The following is a 10,679-nucleotide window of genomic DNA, read 5'->3' on the forward strand; positions in this document are numbered from 1 at the left end:
ATCCGTGGCCTCCCTGTGGGAGCAGGAGCAGTGCGGTTGGTAGCCAGGGCCTGAAGCCCCGTTCCTTCCCAGACCCGCCCACAGCCCAGACTGCGCACTGCAAAGACAAGAAAGAGTTCCTGTGCCGGAACCAGCGCTGCCTGTCGTCCTCACTGCGCTGCAACATGTTCGACGACTGCGGGGACGGCTCCGATGAGGAGGACTGCAGCATCGGTAGGAGCAGGCCCAAGAGCAGAGGGATAGCTGCCAGGGAAGGGGGCCCGCAGAGAGGAAATGCCTTGTCTGCCCTCCACAGACCCCAAGCTGACCAGCTGCGCCACCAATGCCAGCCTCTGTGGGGATGAAGCACGCTGCGTGCGCACAGAGAAAGCTGCCTACTGTGCCTGCCGCTCAGGCTTCCACACCGTGCCAGGCCAGCCCGGCTGCCAAGGTAGGAAAGCTGGGTGGAGGGCGGGACGGAAAGCCCAGTGGCCCGACTCCCCGTGACCCGCCGGTACAACCCCCAGACATCAACGAGTGCCTGCGCTTTGGGACCTGCTCACAGCTCTGCAATAACACCAAGGGCGGCCACCTCTGCAGCTGTGCCCGGAACTTCATGAAGACGCACAACACCTGCAAGGCCGAAGGTGGGAAAGGACAAGAACAGGGGAGTTGGGCTCACCTGGATAGAAAGCGGGGCTGCCCTGCACTGGAACACCCCCCTCCGCACTCCCTGGCCCGGGCATGTCCCCTCAGATCCAAGGTGCAGGATCCTGAGTAGAGAGCATGGCATGACCAGAGGGTTCAGGTGTCTGGCTGGCTCTCTAAAGAGGTCTGTGTGATATCTCCCACGTGGCACACAGGCCTCCTCCCTGGCCACTCCCAGGATGAGAGCATTAGTCTGACTCATGGTCACGTGTGCCCACTCATCTATTCCCCCTGTGCTTTGACACACACCTGCGCCTTCCATGTGCAAGTATAAACGTTCACGTACACACCCTGAAGGGCTCCCATGCTGTGTACCTCACACCGATCTAGGCCGTATGCATACACCCCCACATGCCGTGTCACCCCAGCCATCCTCAGGCAGTAAGCCCCAGACTGAGGTGACCCTATCCAGAGGCCACAAGGGGACAGTCTTAGGAGGGATGAACAGGAACGGATTTCATGCTTAGATCAGCTAAGGGATGAATGAGAAGAGGATGCTCAGGGCAGAGGCTTGGAACCCTCAGGCCTGACGTGGGTCTGACGGGACAAACACCAGGACCACCCACTTCTGGCTGGAGCCCATGGCCTAATTAGGACACAGGGTGATTGGGGGTGGGCTACGAGGCACCCTTCTCCAGCACCTGACCCTGGCCCTGGCCTCCTGTCCCTGCTTTTCAGCCCCACCTGACATGCAGCCTTTTATACCTGCAGGCTCTGAGTACCAGGTTCTGTACATTGCTGATGACAATGAAATCCGCAGCCTGTTCCCAGGGCACCCCCACTCAGCCTATGAGCAGGCCTTCCAGGGTGACGAGAGTGTCCGCATTGACGCCATGGATGTCCATGTCAAGGCTGGCCGTGTCTACTGGACCAACTGGCACACAGGCACCATCTCCTATCGAAGCCTGCCACCTGCTGCACCCCCTACCACTTCCAACCGCCACCGGCGACAGATCGACCGAGGCGTCACCCACCTCAATGTAAGTGCCCAGCCTGGCGCGCATCACCGTAAAACGGGCAGTTCACAGCAGTCAGGGGCGGACACGGCAAAGGCAGAAGCAGTCAGGATCCCCTAAGGTACAGATAGACAAGAGCAGCAAGAATCTTGTTGGTTCTGTCACATAGCAGGGCACCAGGGCAGACTGGCTGTCAGCATCAGAGGCCACTCTGATTTCTGCTCATCACGGCCACCCCCATATCGATCTTGGGGAGAACTAGCTTAACCTCTTTAGGCCTTACTTTATATCAAGAAAATAAGCCAGGCATGGTGGCACATGCCTTTAATCCCCACACTCAGGAGACAAAGGTAGGATTGCCGTGAGTTCAGGGCCATCCTGAGACTACATAGTTAATTCCAGGTCAGCCTGGGCCAGATTGAGACCCTATCTCAAAAAAAACCAAACAGCCTGGGCCAGATTGAGACCCTGTGAGGGTCAAAACAAACAAACAAAAAGTAAAGAAAATTAGATAATAAGGCCAGGTGTGGTGGCACATGCGTTTAACCCCAGTACTTGGGATATGGATGGAGAAGGATCACTGTGAGTTCAAGGCCAGCCTGGGACTACAGAGTAATTTCCAGGTCAGCCTGGGCTAGAGTAAGACCCTACCTCAGGGAAGAAAAAAAGAAAAAAAAAAAAAAAAAGAACACTAGGGACTGAAGAGATGACTCAGTGGTTAAGATCCTTGCCTGCAAAGCCTAATGACCTGGGTTCAATTCCCCAGAACCCATGTAAAGTCAGAGGCACAAAATGGCACATGCATTGGGAGTTAGTTTGCAGTGGCTAGAGGCCTTGGCATGCCCATTCTCTATCTCCCTTTCTCTCTCTATCTCTGTTTCTTTCTGCTTGCAAATAAGTAAGTATTTCTGGAAAAAAAAATGTTATTAATACCTATCTTGGGCTGAGGTGTACTTCAGTGATAGGGCACATGCTTAGCATGTGTGTGTCGCTGAGTTTGATCCCCAGCAACAATGAAAACATAATAGTAATTTTAATCTCCTAGGATATTTAGACTTAGGGTTGTGGTGCTGGGGATTGAATCTAGGGCCTTACACATGCTAGGTGAGTGCTCTACCACTTAGCCACACCCCCAGCTTCAAAAGCTTTTCTTTGGGGGCAGGGTTCAAGGTAGGGTCTTGCGCTCTAACCTAGGCTGACCTGGAATTCACTATGTAGTCTCAGGGTGGCCTCGAACTCATGACAGTCCTCCTACTTCTGCTCCCAAGTGCTGGGATTAAAGGTGTGCGCCACCACGCCCTGCTTCACAGGCCTTTTTTTTTCTTTTTTTTTTTTTTAAAGTGAAGGTTAACTGGCCAAGTGTGGTGAGCTTGCCTTTAATCCTAGCTATGGAGAGGCAGGGGAAGGAAGATGGGAAGTCAGCCTAGGCGATGTTGGAAGACCCAGATCATGCTGGGCTGCGACAGGCTGGCAGGCCTAGGGGTCAAGGACAGTGGGCAGGAAGGTGATAAATGATAGTGTCCCCTCAACCTGTGACCCCCATTCAGATTTCAGGGTTGAAGATGCCCAGGGGCATTGCCATTGACTGGGTGGCCGGGAACGTGTACTGGACTGACTCTGGCCGAGACGTGATTGAGGTGGCACAGATGAAGGGCGAGAACCGCAAGACACTCATCTCGGGCATGATTGACGAGCCCCACGCCATTGTGGTGGACCCGCTGAGGGGGTGGGCAGCGGCCCTGGGGGGAGGCATTTGGGCGGATGGTAGGAAGACCCCCAGGACAAGAGCTAAGCCCAACAGCCAGAGACATGACCCTAAACTAGCCTGAGAGCACAGTCCTCAGGCCCTCCAGTTTCCAGGCTGTTCCCGCCCCCCCTGAGCCTTTGCCTGGGACTCCAATCCAGGCCCCTGACCTCTACCCGGCTGGCTGTCATGGCAGCTAAGCCCTGGTCTCTCCTCTGCTCCCGTGATAGCTGTGCCCACGTTGAGGTCGCTGGCTCAGCACATTGTAGTTTGAGAGCAGACAGTTGTTGGCCTATCTCCCATGGGTCTGTGTGGGCAGAAGCTAGAACATCCTTCTTGTGATGCCCAGTAGCTCCGCACCAGGCCAGCTGCCCGCTGTCCCACCTCAAGTCCAACCACTTCTTCCTCCCCAGCACCATGTATTGGTCAGACTGGGGGAACCACCCCAAGATTGAGACGGCAGCCATGGATGGGACCCTTCGGGAGACACTTGTGCAGGACAACATTCAGTGGCCCACAGGTTCACGGGGCGGGGCAAGGTGTGGGAGGGCCGCACTCTGAGCACAGCTACTGTGCAAGTCACCCAAAAATATGGAAGGGGAGGGGTTCCAGTGGATATGACCGAGGGCTGTGGGCCATTGGGATTGGTCACATAACAGAGTGACACCGTCCTGGACACTGGACACAAAGTCATTTCTACTCTCTGCACCCAGCCTGGCGTGGCAGTCTAAATCGTCACAACATTGTCTCCTCTCAGGCCTGGCTGTGGATTATCACAATGAACGGCTGTACTGGGCGGATGCCAAGCTTTCAGTCATTGGCAGCATCCGGCTCAATGGCACTGACCCCATCGTGGCTGCGGACAGCAAGCGAGGTTAGAGTGGGACAGCGGTCCTGCTCCCGAGCCCCACCCTTGCCCCTTCCGCCCACCCTGCTGCGTCTGCGAGCCTCACTTCCTGCCACTATCCTTCGTCAGCCTGGTGCTCAGCTGCCCTGCGAGCCTGAGCCCAGCTGTCCCTGCTTTCACTCTACCAATGAGTGTCAAGTCATGTGGAGGTGACAGGACTTGGAACATGTGGGAAGAAAGATCCAAAGTCAGGGTGATAGGCCAGGCATGTTGGCGCATGCCTTGAATCCCAGCACTCTAGAGGCAGAGGTAGGAGGATTGCCATGAGTTCGAGGCCACCCTGAGACTACATAGCCCAGGTCAGCCTGGACTAGAACGAGACCCTACCTTGAAAAACAAAACAAAAAAATAGAGTCGGGTGATGATGGAAACTTGTGTCAGTAGTGGCCACAGGGAAGGAACAGGTGGGAGACAAGGACAGTTCGCTTTGGATATGTTGAGTTTGAGCCCCCCCCCCCAGGACCCCCAGGGGGAAGGGTAGGCGTCCTGGAGGGAGGAACCGGGGCAGAAGCACTCTTCCGATGACTCCTCCTCCTCCAGGCCTAAGCCACCCCTTCAGCATCGACGTGTTTGAGGATTACATCTATGGGGTCACCTACATCAATAATCGCGTCTTCAAGATCCATAAGTTTGGACACAGCCCCTTGATCAACCTGACGGGGGGCCTGAGTCATGCCTCTGACGTGGTCCTGTACCATCAGCACAAACAGCCTGAAGGTAAGGAGGGGGGTGAGCCTGGGGTGTGGAAGGGAAGGCCCAGTGGTACTGAATCTCCTAGCTAGGCCCTGGGATCCTTGTGAGGAGGGGTGCATTGGGGTCCACAAGGCTCTGGAGGGCCCTGTTCAGCATCACTTCTTCCCCCCACCGCACACACACCTGCAGTGACCAACCCTTGTGACCGCAAGAAGTGTGAGTGGCTCTGCCTGCTGAGCCCCAGTGGACCTGTCTGCACCTGTCCCAATGGGAGGCGGCTGGACAACGGCACCTGCGTACCTGTGCCCTCTCCTACGCCCCCTCCAGATGGTATGCTCACCTGTTCCCAGAGCCCCGTGGCCCTCCTCGCTGTGCCCTGATTTTCCCCATCCTCGCCACCACAACGTTGCCCTGACGCCTTTCCGCAGCCCCTCAGCCGGGAACCTGCACCCTGCAGTGCTTCAATGGCGGCAGCTGTTTCCTCAACGCGCGCAGGCAGCCTAAGTGCCGCTGTCAGCCCCGCTACACAGGCGACAAGTGTGAACTGGACCAGTGTTGGGAGTACTGCCGCAACGGGGGCACCTGCGCCGCCTCCCCCTCTGGTACGCCCCACCAGGACTGCTCTCGGCCCCTCATCGCAGCCCCAACACTGGCACCGCCTCAGGCCCACGCCCCCCCCCCACCTCCCTGTCCTCCCGGCTCTACTCTGCCCCAGTGCCAGGTGGCTCCCAGAGCCACGGCTCCACTCACAAATCCTCTCCTGCCAGGCATGCCCACGTGCCGGTGCCCCACAGGCTTCACGGGCCCCAAATGCACCCAGCAGGTGTGTGCAGGCTACTGTGCCAACAACAGCACCTGCACCGTCAACCAGGGCAACCAGCCCCAGTGCCGATGCCTACCTGGCTTCCTGGGTGACCGCTGCCAGTACCGTGAGTGAGCCCTCCCAAAACCCAGGGGAGGGGGGAGGGGGGCTGGGACCCAGAGAGCTCAGAGGAGAGAAGCCATATGCAGGTGAGCCGGGCCCATGCGTTGGCATGACTTCCTGAGGTAGTGAGCTTTTTGGTAACCGGAGTTTTCAAGCAAAAGCAGAATCTGTGGAGATGCTCAGGGGCACCCTGGGGTCCTGGAGCCTGTGATATTCGGACAGCAGGGGTGTCAGAAGGAGGTGGGAGTCATCCACAGGCCCCAAGGGTCCCTTCAGTTGCCCTCTGTGGAGGATGAGTCTTGGACAGTTCCTCTCCACCACTAACCACAGGGCAATGCTCTGGCTACTGTGAGAACTTTGGCACGTGCCAGATGGCTGCTGACGGCTCCCGGCAATGTCGCTGTACTGTCTACTTCGAGGGATCAAGGTGCGAGGTGAACAAATGCAGCCGCTGTCTCCAGGGAGCCTGTGTGGTCAACAAGCAGACTGGAGATGTCACTTGCAAGTGAGTGGCCCCTGCCTTCACATTCTGCCCAAACTGGATGCCCCCATCCTGCCACTGGCAGCCGTGCCCTGTCCCCGTCCCCTCCCCAGCATCACAGACACACCTTTGCCAGCCCCAGCCTCCCAACTTCTTCCCACAGCTGCACTGACGGCCGAGTGGCCCCCAGCTGTCTCACCTGCGCTGACCACTGCAGCAATGGCGGCTCCTGCGCCATGAACAGCAAGATGATGCCTGAGTGCCAGTGAGTGGGCCTGAGCCTCCAGGCATAGATTGCCCCTCTCTTCCCCCGAAGCTGAGCAGGACCATCAGGCCCCTGTGGCCCCGTCCAGATGCCACGGCTGTAGAGGTCATACCCACACAGCCTTGCCCTTCTTTCTGCCTGCAGGTGCCCTCCCCACATGACAGGCCCGCGGTGCGAGGAGCAGGTTGTTAGTCAACAGCAGCCCGGACGTAAGCAGTGGGGTGGGGCAGGTGGAGCCGGCAAGGCCTAGAGCCGTGGGCGCCGCGCTGGGCCTTCTCAGTCTCAGTCTTCCAACGCTTCCCTCCAGATGTGGCCTCCATCCTGATCCCTCTGATGCTGCTGCTGCTTCTGCTGCTGGTGGCTGGAGTGGTGTTCTGGTATAAACGGAGAGTCCGTGGGTAAGCCACTGGGAAGGTTCTCCGTGTTAGTTTGCACCCCAGCTCCCACCCACCCCCCCACTCCCCATGCCAGGATCTCTGTTCCTCTTAGACTCCTGCCTCTCCCCAGGGCTAAGGGCTTCCAGCACCAGCGGATGACCAATGGGGCCATGAACGTGGAGATTGGGAACCCGACCTACAAAATGTACGAAGGTGGAGAGCCTGATGATGTTGGGGGTCTTCTGGATGCTGACTTCGCCCTGGACCCTGACAAGGTAGGCTGGAGGCTAGAGGAAGGGCTTAGAGGCTATGTGCGGGGCAAGCGAGGATATTGGGTGTTACGATGATGCACAGGTGGGGGTCGGGGTAGCCTGGGCCACCATCTGACCCCTCTTGTCATTTTGCAGCCCACCAACTTCACCAACCCCGTGTATGCCACACTCTACATGGGGGGCCATGGCAGCCGCCACTCACTGGCCAGCACCGACGAGAAGCGAGAACTCCTGGGCCGGGGCCCTGAGGACGAGATAGGGGATCCCTTGGCATAGGGCCGTGCCCAAATGGACTTTCCCCAGAGAGCCCCCTGCCAGAGAAGCCCTTCAGTGAGCCCCCCTCGCCCCGTCAGCCCTTCCTCGGCCCTGCCGGATGTATAAATGTAAAAATGAAGGAATTACTTTTTATATGTGAGTGAGCAAGCGAGCACAGTATTATCTCTTTCCATTCTCCTTCCTGCCTGCTCCTCAGCACCCCCCCCCCACGCTGCCTTCAGGGGGGCAGGGAGGGCTCTGGGGCTCTGTGGCTCAAAGTTACAAGGGAGCCCACCTCCTGTGTTCCCACCAAAATGCACCCTGGGTCGTTGGCAGTGCAGCCTTCTCCCCTGTAAGAGACACTTTGTCAAGGCTTCTTCTTGCCTTTGGCTCCTCCTCCCCCAGCTCCCCGGGAGCTAATTCTAGGGAGGGAGAGTCCTCTGCTGCCCCTGTCTGGAAGATTTGGCTCTGGCTGAGATAGGAAGGAAAGAATGGAGATTTTTAGTTCTTGGGAGAAATCACCCCAAGTCCCAGCCCCCACTCTAGGGGCACCTCTGAGATGGCCATGCTCAATATCCCTCCTAGACAGGCCCTCCCCCTCTCCAGTGGCCCCACTGTGGCTCCCAGGGCTGGACACATTCTTTGGTGACTGTCCCCCAACCTCCGGTCCCCTGGGGACAAGGAAAACTTGGGGCAAACCAAGGAAGGGTAAGCGGGCAGCCCCATTTTGGGGACATGAACGTTTTAATAATTTTTGCTGAATTCCTTTACAACTAAATAACACAGATATTGTTATAAATAAAATTGTAAAAAAAAAAGAAAAAGAAAAAAGAAAAAAAAGAAAAGAAACAAAAGCCACTGTGTCTGCCTGTGACTTTGGGAGCTGGGTCTGTAATTGCCTACTTAAGCCACAAGAGGGAGCCCTGTTCCGTGCTGGATGCAGGCCTGAGAGTCCCAGGTCAATGCCCTTCTCCCTTGCCATCTTGCTATTCTATGCCAGGGAAGTCCTGCTTTTCTTTGGCATGTGACCTTGACTTCTTCTCTTTGGATCTGGTGTTCCTTCCACCCCTAGGACACTAACCTGGAGATATTTCTCTGTATTCTCCCTTCCACTGACCACCAGCACCCCACCTGCCCCACACTGAGAAATCCCAGCAGAGGAAATGAGGACATTGGGTCATAGAGGTTTCCAGGCCTTCAGGATGGTCTCCTATGGCTCTGCGCCTGCAGCTGCTCTTCCGTTTCATGGAAACTGACGCCTTAATGAGGGGATGAGTTCCTAGAGTGAAGGAGAGCTGGGAGGTCCGGTTCACCAGGCACATCAGCCTCCAACAGACCCAGCTCACCAATCATTGCAGAAAGTCCACAGGTTGACTGGAAAAGACTTAGGCCATTTAAGTTGTTCCAGGACTACCTCAGCCTCTTCCCAGAAAGGGAAATCTCTTTTATTTATTTTTGTTTTTGTTTTTTTCCCAAGAGGGTCTCACTCTAGTCCAGGCTGACCTGGAATTCACTATGTAGTCTCAGGGTGGTCTCGAACTCATGGCGAACCTCCTACCTCTGCCTCCCCAGTGCTGGGATGAAAGGCGTGCGCCACCACACCTGGCTGATGGGAATCTCTTGCTGGAGGTTGTACAACTTCACGGGGCTCAAGACTGAGAACACAGCAAACACGATGTCTGGAGATCTCCTAGGCAACTCCCACAGGGGCAGCGCTGCCTTTTTGATCCCCCTCTCTCTCTCACTGGTTCCGTCAGAGATATTTCTCCCTGGCCTCCTTCTTTGGGGAAGCTGATGAGTCTGGGCACCTCGGGGGGGGGAAAAAAGAATGTCCTCTTCCCTCCTGTCCCTGAGACTGCATCTTCAACTTTATCCTCCAAGCTCACTCAGATCTTCCCCTTAATTTCCCAAAGCCACTAAGGAAGCATCATTGCTAGGGAAAAAGGGTGTCCTCGGTGGAGCCTCTGCTCCCATCTGGCCACCAGGTGGCACCTGCACTCCAGCAGTGCTGCTTATGTCAAGGCTCAACACAGCCCCTTCAACACACTAATTATGCACCTGCCAGGAACCCCAGCCCAGCCTCTCACTTCCTTCCCTGAGGCTATTTTACACTGACCCCTCCACCCTCTGCCAACTAGCTTCCCTCCCTTCGCCAGTGCCTGACTGCTACCCACCACCACCAGTCCCGTACTCTCAGCCCCTTCTGCCAGCATGCATCTGGCGCTCCCTCCCTCCCCAGCCGCTGATTCTCTTTGCCTGTCGCCTCAAGATCCTGGGCAGAGTGAGACAGCCCCCAGCTGCGGCTTAGAAAGCACATTCCTTTTGTTAGCATCCTCCCTCTGCTGGCCTGGACCAGGATGGGAGAGATCCCTTCCCCAGCAGCCCTCCCAACAACCTACCCAATGGGGGGGGGGTATTCTATGGAACCCAAAACAGGCTGACCAGAGACAGACAGAGGCTGATGGAAACCAAAGGAAAGACCAATTCAGAGGTGAAGAGATACAGGAACAGAGGCAAAGACCAAGACAAGTAGCGTGTGTGTGTGTGTGTGTGTGTGTGTGTGTGTTTTGAGATAACCAAACCAGATGACCTGAGATTAGTGAAAAGTGATGGAGTGGTCAGGCCCCCTGAGGAGAGACTTGATTGATAGGGTTCTGTCCTGAGCATCCTAAGTCTAGGAGTATCTACTGCTCCCTACCCACTGCTGAAGCAGCTCCAGGGCTTGGGATCAGGGCCCTGGATTCTGGTTGGGGCCATCCAGCCTGGGTCCTGACACTTCTGCCCCTCCCTGTCTTTCTCCTTTCTGCCCGGACTGCACCCAAGTCCCTGCTTCCTGGTTTCCATCACTATGTCTGCTTCACATCCTCTCAGCATCCCTGTCCTTTTCTCAACCCTCTCTGTGTGTGTCTGTCACATCCCATAGGTGTCTGTGTGTTTCTTTTCGTGTGCCTTAGCTTCTCTTTTGAACTGCCAGTGCCAGCATACCGGGGTGCCCCGCTGCCCGAGGGACCCCTTCTAGGCTCCAGGCCGAGGTGGGTGCCGGGACAGCAGCAGGGCAGGGGCCAAGGTGAGGGCGGTGGGGCACCCGGGCGACTGCTCGCGCGCGGCATAGCGTGT

The 10,679-nt window shown here is 56.7% G+C and overlaps 1 protein-coding gene across 3 annotated transcripts in view; it reads left to right on the forward strand.

Moving 5' to 3' along the window:
* The window catches only part of Lrp1 (LDL receptor related protein 1), a 98,653-nt gene extending 90,261 nt beyond the window's left edge, over positions 1-8,392 (forward strand). For all 3 annotated transcript variants that reach the window (XM_045151431.1, XM_004650000.2, XM_045151432.1), the window contains 17 exons: positions 73-213; positions 296-430; positions 507-626; positions 1,399-1,667; positions 3,191-3,369; positions 3,801-3,907; positions 4,145-4,261; positions 4,835-5,011; positions 5,177-5,317; positions 5,416-5,589; positions 5,755-5,916; positions 6,243-6,417; positions 6,557-6,658; positions 6,803-6,867; positions 6,966-7,056; positions 7,166-7,310; positions 7,443-8,392. In XM_045151431.1, the coding sequence (XP_045007366.1) occupies positions 73-213; positions 296-430; positions 507-626; positions 1,399-1,667; positions 3,191-3,369; positions 3,801-3,907; positions 4,145-4,261; positions 4,835-5,011; positions 5,177-5,317; positions 5,416-5,589; positions 5,755-5,916; positions 6,243-6,417; positions 6,557-6,658; positions 6,803-6,867; positions 6,966-7,056; positions 7,166-7,310; positions 7,443-7,583 (2,441 nt within the window). In that variant the 3' untranslated portion in view covers positions 7,584-8,392. The remainder of the gene's footprint in view (positions 1-72; positions 214-295; positions 431-506; positions 627-1,398; positions 1,668-3,190; positions 3,370-3,800; positions 3,908-4,144; positions 4,262-4,834; positions 5,012-5,176; positions 5,318-5,415; positions 5,590-5,754; positions 5,917-6,242; positions 6,418-6,556; positions 6,659-6,802; positions 6,868-6,965; positions 7,057-7,165; positions 7,311-7,442) is intronic.
* Positions 8,393-10,679: the final 2,287 nt, after the last annotated feature.

The sequence above is a fragment of the Jaculus jaculus genome, chromosome 6 (genome assembly GCF_020740685.1).
Source record: "Jaculus jaculus isolate mJacJac1 chromosome 6, mJacJac1.mat.Y.cur, whole genome shotgun sequence".
NCBI classification, from domain to species: Eukaryota; Metazoa; Chordata; class Mammalia; order Rodentia; family Dipodidae; genus Jaculus; species Jaculus jaculus.